The 15281-nt window shown below is 45.3% G+C and overlaps 1 protein-coding gene across 1 annotated transcript in view; it reads right to left on the reverse strand.

Moving 5' to 3' along the window:
- The window catches only part of LOC126426481 (adenylate cyclase type 5-like), an 858869-nt gene that overhangs the window by 166936 nt on the left and 676652 nt on the right, over positions 1 to 15281 (reverse strand). Inside the window, exon 13 of the mRNA XM_050088392.1 lies at positions 4117 to 4254. Within this exon, the coding sequence (XP_049944349.1) occupies positions 4117 to 4254 (138 nt within the window). The remainder of the gene's footprint in view (positions 1 to 4116; positions 4255 to 15281) is intronic.

Raw genomic sequence — 15281 nt, forward strand, 5'->3', positions numbered from 1 at the left:
GGAGGACAGGTTGAAGGTCTCTTGAGTTTTCTGATGAAACTTCGTTCTACCTCAGTGCCAGTGATGGCTGCGTGTTGATTATTAAGAGGCCAAGGAGAGCTTCTGTAAAGTTTGGAAGGTAGGAGACGAGGCACTGGGCAGAAGTAAAGCTGTGAGGACGGGGCGTGAGTCGTGCTTCGGTAGCTCAGTTGGTAGAGCACTTGCCCGTGAAAGGCAAAGGTCCCAGGTTCGAATCTCGGTCCGGCACACAGTTTTGATGTGCCAGGAAGTTTCATATCAGTGCACACTCCGCTGCAGAGTGAAAATCTCATTCTGGAAACATCCCCCAGGCTGTGGCTAAGCCATGTCTCCGCAATATCCTTTCTTTCAGGAGTGCTAGTTCTGCAGGGTTCGCAGGAGAGCTTCTGTAAAGTTTGGAAGGTAGGAGACGAGGTACTGGCAGAAGTAAAGCTGTGAGGACGGGTCGTGAGTCGTGATTGGGTAGGTCAGTTGGTAGAGCACTTGGCCGCGAAAGGCAAAGGTCCCGAGTTCGAGTTTCGGTCCTGCACACAATTTTTATCTGTTAGGAAGTATCAAGTACAGACAGTTCAAAATCATGACCTCCACGTTTACCAGACATAACCCCTTTGACTTTCTTCTGGGATTACGACAAGAAGAATGTGTTCAGAACACCAGTTACTGATGTGCAAACTGTTATGGGACGAATACAAGATTCTGCCGAGGCGATGACAGAAGAGATGTTGGCAAAGACAGGAAGACGTGGAAGGAAACTGAGGATCTCCTAGACGTTCTACGGGCAACGAACAGTATGAGTTAAGCTACGAGGCGCGTTGAATAAGTAATGGAACACTTTTGCGGTATTTGTTGTGGAATATGGTGGACTATTCCCGCTTCAGCCCCTGTAATTTCATGAAGTTCCGATAGGTGGCGGCGCTGTACGTAGCCTTCAAACTGAAGTCCGTAATGGAGGCGAGTTCCACGCAGAGAGCTGTTCCTGAGTTTCTTTTGGCGAGAAACCAGAGCCTCATACATATTCATAGGCGCTTGCAGAATGTTTACGGACACCTGGCAGCAAAAAAAAGCACGGTGAGTCGTTCGGCGAGGTGTCTGCCATCATCGCAATTAGGTCGCGTAAACTCGTCCGATGTCCCGCGTGCCGCCCGCCCACACACTGCAGTGACTCCTACAATGTTGGAACGCGCGGACAGTCTCATTCGAGGTGATCCGCGGCTCACAATCAAATATCTCGCTGCATCACTGGTCGCCTCCGTTGGTAGTGGTGGTACACTCATCCACCAGTCTAAGTACTCAAAGGTGTGTGCGCCCACAGCACTCCTTGCTGTCTAGCAAAAGACCATGCAGAACAACGAAGGACCATCGCTGCGCAATTGCTCGTGCTTTTGCGAGGCTGATCGCGACAGTCTTTTGTCTAGTATTGCCAGAGGCGATGAAACACAGATTCAGCACTTCAAACCGGACACAAAACCACCGTCCAATGAGTGGCGTCACACCACTTCTCCTCCGAAGCAAAAGTTCAAAGCCGCACCCGCAGCCAGTTAAGCCATGGCAACGGTCTTCCGGGTTTCTGGAGGGGTTATTATGTTTCATGTCTTCCTTCATGGGGCAACGGTCAACTTTAAAGTACTCTGTGCTACACTCGGAAAATTGAAGAAACAACTTCAGTGTTGAAACTCCCTGGCAGATTAAAACTGTGTGCCCGACCGAGACTCGAACTCGGGACCTTTGCCTTTCGCAGGCAAGTGCTCTACCATCTGAGCTACCGAAGCACGACTCACGCCCGGTACTCACAGCTTTACTTCTGCCAGTATCTCGTCTCCTACATTCCAAACTTTGCCCGCGAAAGGCAAAGGTCCCGAGTTCGAGTCTCGGTCGGGCACACAGTTTTAATCTGCCAGGAAGTTTCATATCAGCGCACACTCCGCTGCAGAGTGAAAATCTCATTCTGGAACTTCAGTGCTTTCGTCGCCACAAAACTTCAAAAGAACTTGCTTTTTTTCTTTTTTAATGACAACACAAGTTCTCACAGAAGTGTTCGGATCCATGAGGAGATCACAAAACTTCATTGGATTGTTCTTCCTCATCCACCCTACAGCCCGGATCTCGCACCTTCCGACTTCCATCTGTTTGGAGCAATGAACGATGGACTCCGTGGGAAGCAGTACTTGGAAGTGCGGAGGTTATTGATGCAGAACGACTTTGTCTCCGATGTCGACCGATGTGCCATGTAGGAACACAGGCGTTCCCAGTAACATAGTTTAAGGCCATCGCAAAGATACAAAAATAGAGTTTTGCATCCAAAAGAGTAGTGAGCAAAATGGTGTACTGGAATCCTGGAGAAAAGCAACATGTTTTCAGAAAAAAAGTGTTGAATAACTTACTGAAGGCTCCTTGTATCATTCGCAAGAACCTGCACAGCTGTAGTTCCTTAGAAATACATTTGTATAATCTCTGAATGAAATTATGATCACCCTGTTGCTTCTTCAGGAAAAAAAGGAATATAGCGGGCTTTTATGTAGCTGTATTCCACAGGGATATGCACAGTTTTTGAGTGATTTGCTGTAAGGACATTGGACGTGCTAATATCGCAATAGAAGATTCTGCCCACAATGATATTCAAATTCATGGCACTTCAACTTTTTTAGTCCTGTCTTCCTCAGTTGCGTGTAATATTACGCTATATTGATTATTTTTACTTATGGACCGTCTGACAGCAACTGAATAAAACAAAACTTTAGTGCCACACGCGTTTCGCCTTTATTTTCTGTAAGGCATCATCAGTGGCCTAAAATATGTACATATCTTGCCTATCTTATGGTGCATGAAATATTTTACGGGCCAGTTTTATTCTGGCCACGCTGCACCACTGCAGTCGTGTTTTCTAGAGCTTTCGAATGCCATTACAAATAGTCTACCATTTCATTTAAGAAAACCGTACCTGCTTCAATACCTCAGGTAATACAAGACCTAAATGTGTCGACCATTCAAAAAAATTACGTTCCGCTCTGCATACTATCATTTGCCGAAACCTCTTTCCCACCGTATTGTAGCGTTCACAAACTAAAACTTAAGTAACTGTCCCCCGCATAGCCACAATTTTGTGACACTTAGTTGAAAAGATGAAGAAGAATGTTAGCGAAACAAACAATAAAATCCTTTTCAAGTGGTATTCGACAGCAGCAATACCTTCTGAAAAATGCGTGGCAGAAAGTTCTTTGTATTCACTTGTTATTACGTAGGGTTCTAATCATAAATCACCATCCTGGTGTGAAACAATGGACAATACGTCTCATATTTCACAGAAACTGGGCCGTGGAAAAAGATTTCCTGTATATTCAGTACAATTTTGCACATGTTGGATAGTGAAAATTCACAAACATGAAGCTGAGGTCCGTTTAACAGCTACACACTAAGGGTTGCAATAATAATAAATGAATACAAAACAGCTTTTTGTGATGCATGTTTGAAAATTACTATTAATAACAACAACAATGGTTAGTAATGAAGATTGTCTCTAGGGTACTGTGGTGAGATTTTGTGACACTCTCCCAGTGTGGTTTATTGTGATGGTAGTGGTGTTAATGGTACTGGTCTTAATGGTTAATGGTTAATGGTGTGGTGTTAATGAAGGTAGTGTAATGATGGAATTGATGATGCTGGTAGTGCTGCTTATGAACGTTGCAGTGAAGGTGTGAGAGTGATGCTGATGATAATAATGGTGGGGGTTACAGTAGTGGTGGTGTTGGTTGTGGATGTTGTAAGGATGTCAGTTATGGACACTGACATGGAAATGGTTGTAACGGAAACAATGGTGGTGGTACTAGTATTTGTGGTTCTGGAGTTAGATGATGATGGTAGTGGGGGTTGCGCTAATAGTGTGAGGGTAGAGATGAAACGGTGATGGTGGAAATGAAGGAGGAGGAGGAGGAAGACCGTTTTTGGATTCAAAGTAATGTAATATTAGGGCCCATTTCAAAAATATTGAGATATGATGCTCATTGTGGGAAGATGTATTGGTTTCGTGTAACACTCCATGTGCTGGAGACTTGTAGGAGGGTCATTGGAGGTGACACCCTGAGAGCAGACAGCTGGACTCACGTCAAACACGTAGGCCTCCTGGCAGCCCGCCTCCTCCTGGAGCCTGAGCCTCTCCAGCGCCGCCACGCTGGAGCGCGACGTGTTGGGGGAGGCCCACTGGTCCAGCCGCGGGTGGTGGCACGGCTCCAGCCGCACGAACTGCAACATAGTGACAGAGTGGAGCACGTCACGTGCCAGGTTCCGTTCACACACTCATTCGTCAGCAGTCCATCAAAGTTCAGAGTAATTCAAAGCAGATGTCAATTATTTTTTAAAGAGAAACTATGGAAGCTAGAAACACATTGTGCATGTCTCTAGACAGAGAAAGGACCAAAGTCTTATGTTCGCACAGACAATATACTATATACTCAACATGACCACCATGCCTTACTCGAGAAACATCGAAACGGTAGTCCATATGATTCCACACACTAATCAAAAGGTCCATGTTTATTGACTCGACAGTTTCAACACATCGATTTGTCAGCTCTTGAAGAGTTCCTGCCATAGATGGCACAAAGACTGTGTCCTGTATGTGCTCCTACAGAAGAAAAACTCAAGGTGTGAGATCTGGTGACCTGGGAGGCCAAAAGCAATTAGCACGACCTTGTTGTCCACCTCTCCCAATCCAACGTTGTCGGATGGTATTGTTAAGATAACGCCATACCTCACTGTGAAAGTGAGGTGGGGCGCAACCCGCTTAAAAATGAAATCATTAGAACCTTCGTGAAGCTGAGGAAACAACCAGTTTCGTAGCACGTGCAGGTATGACATTCCTGTCACACTTTCCTCCCCAAAAGAGGAAGGTCCTCAAACATTATGAACAGAAACGGCCCAAAACAAATTCAGTTTCGGTGAGTCTTCTGTATGTTCGAAGACGACGCCAGGACTTTGTGAACCCCCCAAAGTCTTGCTTACGGCGCTTTACTTTAGCCGATGGGTGAAACGTCGATTCATACAAAAAGACGAGTCACTCGGAAAAAAAGTGTCCTCTGCCATATCCTGGAGAGCTGGTCACTGGTACGCAATTGCTCCAGTACCTGCCACTTGTAATGCTTCATGTGGAACAAGCCAGACCGTTGTTTGAGGAAGTTGAAACTCTTGGCCTGCCCGTCTTGTGGACTTTCGAAGACTCCGTGTGAACGCATCTCGGATACATTCGGCATTTTCATCAGATGTGTGTCGCCGACCAGTGCTCTTCCCTTTGCATTGAAACAACCAACTTCCAAGAATTTTTTGTGCCGGTCACAAGTCTGCTTGTGTACTTTGCACTTGAACAGTGGATTATTTCGCGTGAATTCCAGCACACAAAATGATTTCTCTTGTGGAGTATTCACCACATTGTTACAAAAGAAACAAAAAAAAAACAGTGCAGCTGTGTCAAAATTTTACACCTTCCTCTATCTAGTGACATGCGGAATGTGTTTCTCTTATTTTTTGTCTGTAATACACAACTGGAATGTGTTCTTACTTTTTTAATCACTCTGTATATCTGTGCAGCCCCACCATGATGTTAGCAGTACAGCAGTCAGCTAATGGCCATAGCCTAACTACGCATCGCTCCACGGGCTGTAAGCAATTCGGACACCGCAGGAGGCGGTACAACAGCTCTGCTTTCACAAAATATGTAATGTTACATCCACTTTTATGAAGTTTAGAATGCAGCTGACAGTCGTAGGGCAACGGAGCAGCAGTTTGCAAGCTTGTAGTATTTGCTGCGGCGCCTGCAGTTGTTATCAATAGAGTTAGCTTTCAGAATTAGCAGATTTTAAACGAAATTGTAGAATTTGCGGCTGCGGCACTGCCTGTGGCTGTTGTCAATACAGTATTGCAATCAATGCAGTTTTAATTTTCAACCAAGTCTGCAATATTATAACCACTGTTTACTAGGATTAGTATAATTTTCAAAGTTTTTGAAAAAAGAATTTTTAGTATTTGTATGAGAATGTGATTCACACGAAAACATATTGCTCGTGGTGTCTGTCAAATACGCCGTATCACATTTCCTAAGTTGGCCCAGTGCGTGAAAGTCAACTGTCGAAAGGACAGACAGTTCGAATATATACTGTAAGAACAACGTTTATATATTAGACTGGAATTACAGTTAACCCAGAAAAGTCGTGGATACATCCTCATATCGTGTTAAAAAAAAATGTTCAGATGTGCGTGAAATCTCATGGGACTTAAAAATAGGTTCAAGTGGCTCTGAGCACTATGGGACTTAAGATCTGAGGTCATCAGGCCCCTGGAACTTAGAACTACTTAAACCTAACTAAGCTAAGGACATGACACACATCCATGCCCGAGGCAGGATTCGAACCTGCGATCGTAGCGGTCTCGCGGTTCCGGACTGAAGCGCCTAGAACCGCACGGCCACCGCGGCCGGCGGGACTTAACTGCTAAGGTCATCATTCCCTAAGCTTACACAGTACTTAACCTAAATTATCCTAAGCACAAACACCCACACACACCCACACACACCCATGTCCGAGGGAGGACTCGAACCTCCGCCGGGACCAGCCGCACAGTCCATGATTGCAGCGCCCAAGACCGCTCGGCTAATCCCGGGCGGCTAATATCGTGTTGGACCTCCTTTTATCGAGCGCAGTGCAGCAATTCGAAAAAGCATGGACTCAACAACTCTTTGGAAACTCACCTGCAGGTATACTGAGCCATACTGCCTCTATAGCCGCCCATAAATGCGAAAGTGTTGGTGGTGCAGAATTTTGTGCACGAACTGACCTGTCCATTATGCACCACAGATGTTCGATAGGATTCATGCCGAGCAATCAGTGTGGCCATATAATTTGCTCTGATTATGCAAAATGCTCTTCAAACCAATTCCAGACAATTATGGTCCGGTGACATTGTCATCCACAAAAATTCTACTGTTGTTTGGGAACATTGAGTCTTGGAAGTAGCTGAACGTAAACATTTCCAGTCGACGATCGGTTCAGTTGGACCAGAACACTCAGCCCCCATTCCATGTAAACACAGCGCACACCATTTGGGAGCCACCACCGGTTTGCACAGTGACTTGTTGACAACTTGGCTCCATGCCTTCGTGGGATCTCCGCCACCCTAGAAGCCTACCATCAGCTGTTACTAACTGAAACAGGAGCTCGTCTGGCCAGGCAACGGTTTTCCGTCGTCTATGGTCCAACTGATATGATCACGAGCCCAAGAGAGCCGCTGCAGGCTATGTCTGCTGCCATATCCCAGTAACGCCAAATTTCGTCACGTCGTATCTGATACGCTCGTCTTACGTCGCACATTGATTTCTGTGGTTATTTTATGCAGCGTTGCTTGTCTGTTAGCACTAACAACTCTACGCGAACGCCGCTGCTCTCGGTCGTTAAGTGAAGGCCGTCGGCCACTGCGTTGTCTGTGGTGAGAGGTAATGCCTCACATCTGGTAGTCTCAGCACACTCTTGATCTGTCGATCTCTTGTATTCCATAACGGTTTATTAAGTGGAATGTCCCATGCGTCTAGCTCCATCTTACATTCCGCGTTCAAAGTCTGTTAATTCCCGCAGTGCTGCTACAATCACGTAGGAAACGCTTTCTCGCGAATCAGCTAAGTACAAATGAAAACGCCGCCAACGCACTGCCCTTTTATACCTACTGTACGCGGTACTACAGCAACCTGTATTTGTTCGTATCGCCATCCCATGAGTTTTGTCACCACAGTTCGTTTTACATCGCATGATAAAGACGCAGGTGCGTCAGAACCGTTGTAATGAACCTTCGTGCCCGCGCGGAGTGGCCGCGCTGTTTGAGGCGCCTTGTCACGGATTGCGTGACCCCTTCCGCCGGAGGTTCGAGTCCTCCCACGGGCGGGGTGTGTGTGCTGTTCTTAGCAATAAGTTAGTTTAAGTAGTGTGTAAGTCTAGGGACCGATGACCTCAGCAGTTTGGTCCCTTAGGAATTCACACACATTTGAACATTCGTGATTTGTACGTGAGGATGCCTCAGAATTATTATGTACTTTAACATGTTGTATTTATATTTTTCGCTAATGACGGACTTTTTGGCATAAGCAGTGCTTCGAAAAGGAACAGACTCGTTCGAAAAATAGTCACCATTTACGAGTATGTATGCAACGGTGACTGGAAACTAAATAAACAATAGTAAATATTTCTGGTTACGAACGGCCTACTGTGGACATTCCACATGTGATTTATATTTGTAGAGAAAAGTTGGAAAGATACCACTATGTTTCCCTCTGTTCTTTGTATCATTACAAGTTCTATACGAGTTTTCTCAGGTCATAGGGAGACTGGTGATATTAAGTCAGTACTGTATCTATAGAGATGTTTGTAGACTGCCAAGCCAAAGAAAATAAGCTTAGCAACACGGAACATAGCTAAGAATCATCCCGACTAAACCAGCTTTCAAATAAAAAAAAAAACTACATTAAAATCGGATCTTTTGTTTGGGAGATACGATGCCACACACAGGTACATACGTTAAACTCTTAACAGCCCTCTGTTTGCGTGGGGGATTAAAAAGGCACGAGTATTGATTCCTATGTCCTGTGCATCATTGGAAGCCCGAAGCTGCGTTTAAACGCGTGTGGCTTCCGTATGGTCGCCTGTGTTTGCCTCACATGCAAGCAGATGTATGAGTGTGAGCGCACGCCGCTTTCACGACATGCGCGCGTCCCTGACTCCAGTAACACCTAGGCAGAAGTGTGCAGTGACCAAGATGTCCGCCCTGCTAGCACCAGCTGTGGCCGCAGCCGGCACATTGTGAGACAGACAACTAAATCGTACAAAGAAGCCTACATACTGTGATAATAGCACATTTTGCATGTTGCATGTGTGAGAGTCGTTAAGAGATTAAGATGGAAAGGAAAAAATGAAATAATGGTATGGCATAGCCGGCCTGGAGGCCCCATCCAGGGAAGTTTGACTGCCGAGTGCAAGTCTTATTACAGTCGACGCCGCACTGGGCGACTCACGTGCTGGTGATGAGGATGAAACGATGTTGAGGACAACACAACAGCCAGTCCACGAGCGGAGAAAATCTCCAACCCTGCGGGAATCGAACCCGGGCCCACTGAATGGCATGCAAGCATGTAACCACTCAGCTAAGCAGGCGGACAGACAGCAAGCAGAATTGTATTTAGTAACTTCATGCACGAATTCGAAGTGAAACTTATTTCTGTTTTGGGAAACAAAACAAAGAGATACTTTATCAACAAGAACAAGATTACCTCTGCTCCGACACTTCGAATCTTTAGCTACTGGGGACAGTTATTAGCCCAGTTTGTGGGTCCTTTCAACCTACCGAGCGAGATGGCGCAGTGGTTAGCACACTGGACTCGCATTCGGGAGGACGACGGTTCAATCCCGTCTCCGGCCATCCTGATTTAGGTATTCCGTGATTTCCCTAAATCGCTTCAGGCAAATGCCGGGATGGTTCCTTTGAAAGGGCATGGCCGATTTCCTTCCCCATCCTTCCCTCACCCGAGCTTGCGCTCTGTCTCTAATGACCTCGTTGTCGACGGAACGTTAATCACTAATCTCCTCCTCCTCCTCCTTTCAACCTACCCACTGCGTCGACATCTGTTAGTATTGGGACAAAGAGTGTCAGTCCACTCTGCATTGTTGCCAGGTGTATCCAAGATGGCGTCGTTTAGACTTGGCAACAGTGCATGACATCATCCAAGATGGCGGCCATGACGTCATTCAAGATGACGGGAAGTTTGACTTTTGGCGGAAAGAAGGTCAGTTGGGCTACCTCCACTGACCTAACCCCCCCAGAAAATGGCTGGAAGTTCAAATTCCAACAGAATAATGCATCACACCAAGGTTGTCTCTAATAAACAAAAAGAAAACCGCGTGAAGATAGGTCACTCAGGCTAAACTAAGGCACCCGACCACTACTTCCTCCTTCAAACTTGCGCGAAGTTCAAATTCCAACCGGATAATGCACCACACCACTGTTATCTCTACTAAGCAAAGAAAATCGTGGGAAGGTAGGCCACTCGGGCTACCTCCACTAACCTAAGTCACCCGACCGCCACTTCCTCCTACGAACTGACACCAACTTTGAATTTTGGCGGTAAACAAAACTGACTTGCTGTTTCGCTGCTAAGGTAAAAAAAGATGGTGAGAAAGAAAGCACACTTGTACTAACCTCACTCGCCATCTCCTCCTAATGATTCATGGGAAAAAAGGACTTCTCTTAATTGTTTAAACAATTTCATGCAGATGTGTTCACCACTGGGTCCAGAGCCCAACTGGCTTAGTACGCATCGCCACCAGCAGAGGGCGCTCTCATGACATCAGGTGATGACGCAAGTACCATAATCCAAGTTGGCAGCACCCAGTGTGTCACCACGAGGTCCAGACCCCAATGCACTTAGTACATTTCATCGCCTCCCGAGGGCGCTACCGTGATGTCAGGTGATGGCGCAAATAGTTATTCAAGATTCTTGCATACATTTTGTTCTCCACGTGCTCGAGGACATAGCCAATGCAAGATCCCATTACACAATCGAAGATCGTCTGCTCCTCTCACACGTTTATAACAGGATACGAGGCGAGTGTATGGCCAGCGAGCATGCGACTGATGACGTCACAGCCTCCAGCCAGCATGTTCATACTCGCACCACAGATAGTCTTCTGAAAATACCCTAACGGATTTAACTGAACACATGTGACACAAATAGTGCATCCAATATATCAGTTACCTAAGGACTAAATTACAATTCAATTTCAATTATATTCTGTAAATGAATGTACCATTTCGATATTGTATTATGAAATGAGAATTTTCACATTTTCCCACTAGGAGCACAATGTTCATTCATTCATGTTGTAGAAACCCACCAACCCCTAAAATGCTGCACTCCTATTGGCTACTGCGTTAATCACGTGATTCTATGCCATAGAACCACAGATGGTAGTCTGTAGGGGGAAAATGCGCGAAAATGACTCAGGCTGCACTGGGATGCTGCTGTTTGAGAGTAAGGAAAGATTGCATTCTATTTATTTTTGAACATTTTATTTATCACACTGATACAAAAGACATGCTTGGGGCTATCTCACACAGCCCACAGACCTGTAAACTACTCCTAAATAACGCTCTCCAGACACGCAAACAACTTCTAACAAGGGAACCTCCCCATCGCACCCCCCTCAGATTTAGTTATAAGTTGGCACAGTGGATAGGCCTTGAAAAACTGAACACAGATCAATCGAGAGAACAGGAAGAAGTTGTGTGGAACTATGAAAAAAATGAGCAAAACATACAAACCGAGTAGTACATGCGCAATATGGGCAACTTCATTGACTACATAACCCAGGAGCGCCGTGGTCCCGTGGTTAGCGTGAGCAGCTGCGAAACGTGAGGTCCTTGGTTCAAGTCTTCCCTTGAGTCAAAATTTTAATTTTTTATTTTCAGACAATTATTATCTGTCCGTCCTCCGACCGATGCGAGGTAACTGCGCGGTAGTGAATTGCAGTGCGTCAGGAAAAATGGAGAAAAGACTGGTGAAAGACTTTAATGAACGTGTGATTGCTCCTTACGCGGACAAAGATTTTGCCTTACTCCTTGACAGCTATACAGGACAGAAGGATCAGGCATTGTACAATTTTAGTGTGGGAGTAGACGTGATTGCCATTCCTCCAGGTTGTACAACTCTTGTGCAACCGTTAGATATGTTTGCTTTTCGGCAAGTGAAATACTTTGTGAAAAGATTCTATGATTTTGCGAAGCTGCACAGGTACACAGAGCAGTATTGTTTACGTGATCGTGTGTCAATTATCAAAGTTTAGGCACTCACACATAATCAACTTCGCTCTCCAAAATTCCAGGACATGTTCAGATTTGCTTGGAAATATGCAGGATTTGACGGTCTCACACGGAAAAATTTGAAAACGTTAAAAACATATGTTTTGACAGAGCACAAGGAAAACTGTGCGACTGTGAAACTGTTCCATTCATTTGTTGCAGTTTATGTGACAAACTCTTATGTTTTCATCACTTTCTTGGGAGTGATTATTACATCCAGAAGAAAACCTAAATCGGGCAAAGTAGAAGAATCTTTTCACCCATTCGCCAAGTGCACAAGTTAGGTGCGCCGACAACATATTCCTGTCATGTGACGCACATGCCGTCACCAGTGTCGTATAGAATATATCAGACGTGTTTTTCTGTGGAGGAACCGGTTGACCTATGACCTTGCGATCAAATGTTTTCGGTCCCCATTGGAGAGGCACGTCCTTTCGTCTACTAATCGCACGGTTTTGCGGTGCGGTCGCAAAACACACACTAAACTTATTGCAGTGAACAGAGACGTCAATGAACGAACGGACAGATCATAACTTTGCGAAAATAACGAAAGTAAAATTTTCAGTCGAGGGATGACTTGAACCAAGGACGTCTCGTTCCGCAGCTGCTTACGCTAACCACGGGACCATGATGTTGCCTATATTGCACATGCACTACTCAGTTTGTATATTTTGCTTATTTTTTCAGAGTTCCACACAACTTCTTCCTGTTTTCTCGATTGAGCTGTGTTCAGTTTTTCAACGCCTATCCACTGTGCCAACTTATAACTAAATCTGAGTGGGGTGCGATGGGGAGGTTCCCTTGTAAGTTTCCTAAATAATTTCATTACACACTTGCAGACTCCTCCTAAATAATGCAGCACACGGATGTGTAGACACGCTCAATACTCGTAAACTGTCGAAATAACGCATAACGCAGCCGACAGACCTGCTCACAAAATAATGCAATCAATGCAAGCAAGCATCCTCTGCCCACTCAGTCTGCCAGCTCAGTAGAGTGCACAGGCAACCCCAACGAAGTGGCACTGCCGTCAGCTGTCAAACTACACACAGGTGCCCTTTTCATACTTGACACCAGAGAAATTCCTATTGCAATACAAGGTCAACTAGACACCGATGATCACGTGATCAGATAGGAGTGAAGACTTATTTACAGAACGCAGACGCTCCAAGCTGCGCCACACGCACGTGGTCCGATGCGGCCGACGTGAACGGGCGGGAAAGCAGACGTGAGCCGCTGCCGGTGCAGGTGTAAGCTGCTTCTATTTTTGAGTATGCATTTACTGTTGTATACTGACGTTACAGATCTTCAAGGCTCAGACCCCATATGTGAGACACCTTAGGGCAGCACTTGTCTTTCCCGCTGATGACAGAATAGCACAGCCTGCTGTCCCCCTAATGGAACATACGAGATGTGTACCCACCCTAGCGTCACTGACACCTCAATGCGAAACGTCCATGTGGCGACTCGCCGTCTAAAATTCTTCCAATGTTATTCTTATGCCGCATTGCTTTTTTAAAAAAATAAGAACCAAGTCGTCCTCTCAGGAATTGTATATAGTCCTACAAATAGTGAATGCTCGTTCCCTAAATGTCTCAGCTTGCATGCACCAAAATTGTTGTCCTAACACAACCTGTTTACGAAAATAGCGCCGAATGCAGTCCTCCTCAAGGGCCTAACGTTGTACCCAGTCCATCACATGGGCCTTCATGCTTCCAACATACACAAACATTCCCTCCGCTATACAGGCTGTTACAAAAAGGTACTGCCAAACTTTGAGGAAACATTCCTCACACACAAAGAAAGAAAATATGTTATGTGGACATGTGTCCGGAAACGCTTAATTTCCATGTTAGAGCTCATTTTAGTTTCGTCCACCTACGCTCAATGGAGCACGTTATCATGATTTCATACGGGATACTCTACCTGTGATGCTAGAACATGTGCCTTTACAAATACGACACAACATGTGGTCCATGCACGATGGAGCTCCTGCACATTTCAGTCGAAGTGTTCGTACGCTTCTCAACAACAGATTCGGTGACCGATGGATTGGTAGAGGCGGACTAATTCCGTGGCCTCCACGCTCTCCTGACCTCAACCCTCTTCACTTTCATTTATGGGGGCATTTGAAAGCTCTTGTCTACGCAAGCCCGGTACCAATAGTAGAGACTCTTCGTGCTCGTATTTTGGACGGCTGTGATACAATACGCCATTCTCCAGGGCTGCATCAGCGCATCAGGGATTCCATGCGACGGAGGGTGGATGCATGTATCCTCGCTAGAGAGGACATTTTGAACCTTTCTTGTAACAAAGTGTTTGAAGTCACGCTGGTACGTTCTGTTGCTGTGTGTTTCCATTCGATGATTAATGTGATTTGAAGAGAAGTAATAAAATGAGCTCTAACATGGAAAGTAAGAGTTTCCGGACACATGTCCACATAACATATTTTCTTCTTGAGGAATGTTTCCTGAAAGTTTGGCCGTACCTTTTTGTAACACCCTGTATAGATGCTCCTATATCCCAGCACAAACGATGCGAATGAATCGAGCATTCTTATTGGCTATTATCGAATCTGCCCGCCGAACTACTGACACCGCGCGGTATCGAACCACTGCCCGCCTTTCTCTTTTCCTTCTGCAGACGAGACTTTCATCAGTTATTTTACACAGATCGTCATTTTGCACTGACAATTAAATCATACAGACTACCATACATATCGCCAAATACAGAAAGACTCTTATCATAGGACACACTCATCCTCTCTAGCCATCCCATAACATACACCATATTAACTTTACAATGCAATATATAGACTTTTTACACACGATAAGCCACAGTAACTTTACAATACAATATATACACGTTTTACACAAACAGTGCAGTTATCTTTTATATCTGTACAGCACCCAAAAAAATTATCGTATGCATACACTCACACTGGCTATATCTCACCATGCTACCCAGTCTTAGGGAAGCGCCATCTGCACCGACAACTAAACCTCGCAAAATCTCATATATATCATCAAATATGGAAAGACTCTTACTCAACTACACTGTTCTCCCACTGAGGACAGCAGCTTGAATATTGAACTACAACGGCTACACGGCAGAATGAACTCCAAGTGGTATATTTAAAGGGAGAGTGTCACGTGCATAAACGTGTACTAAGGCGCACCCGTTTACCCTCGGCATAAACGCGTTACTGCTCCTGCTTCCTTGCTTGCTCACTTTTTTCTGCACACATCTCCAGACTCGGGGATTACAAGAACACACATATTGTCGCCATAGTATTATACCACTTTCCCGGTACTTCTCGAAATCAAGCACTACACAGTATCCTACCTATTCCCAGCGCAACACAATTCCAAAGATATAGACTG

This window comes from Schistocerca serialis, chromosome 11 (genome assembly GCF_023864345.2).
Source record: "Schistocerca serialis cubense isolate TAMUIC-IGC-003099 chromosome 11, iqSchSeri2.2, whole genome shotgun sequence".
NCBI lineage: Eukaryota > Metazoa > Arthropoda > Insecta > Orthoptera > Acrididae > Schistocerca > Schistocerca serialis.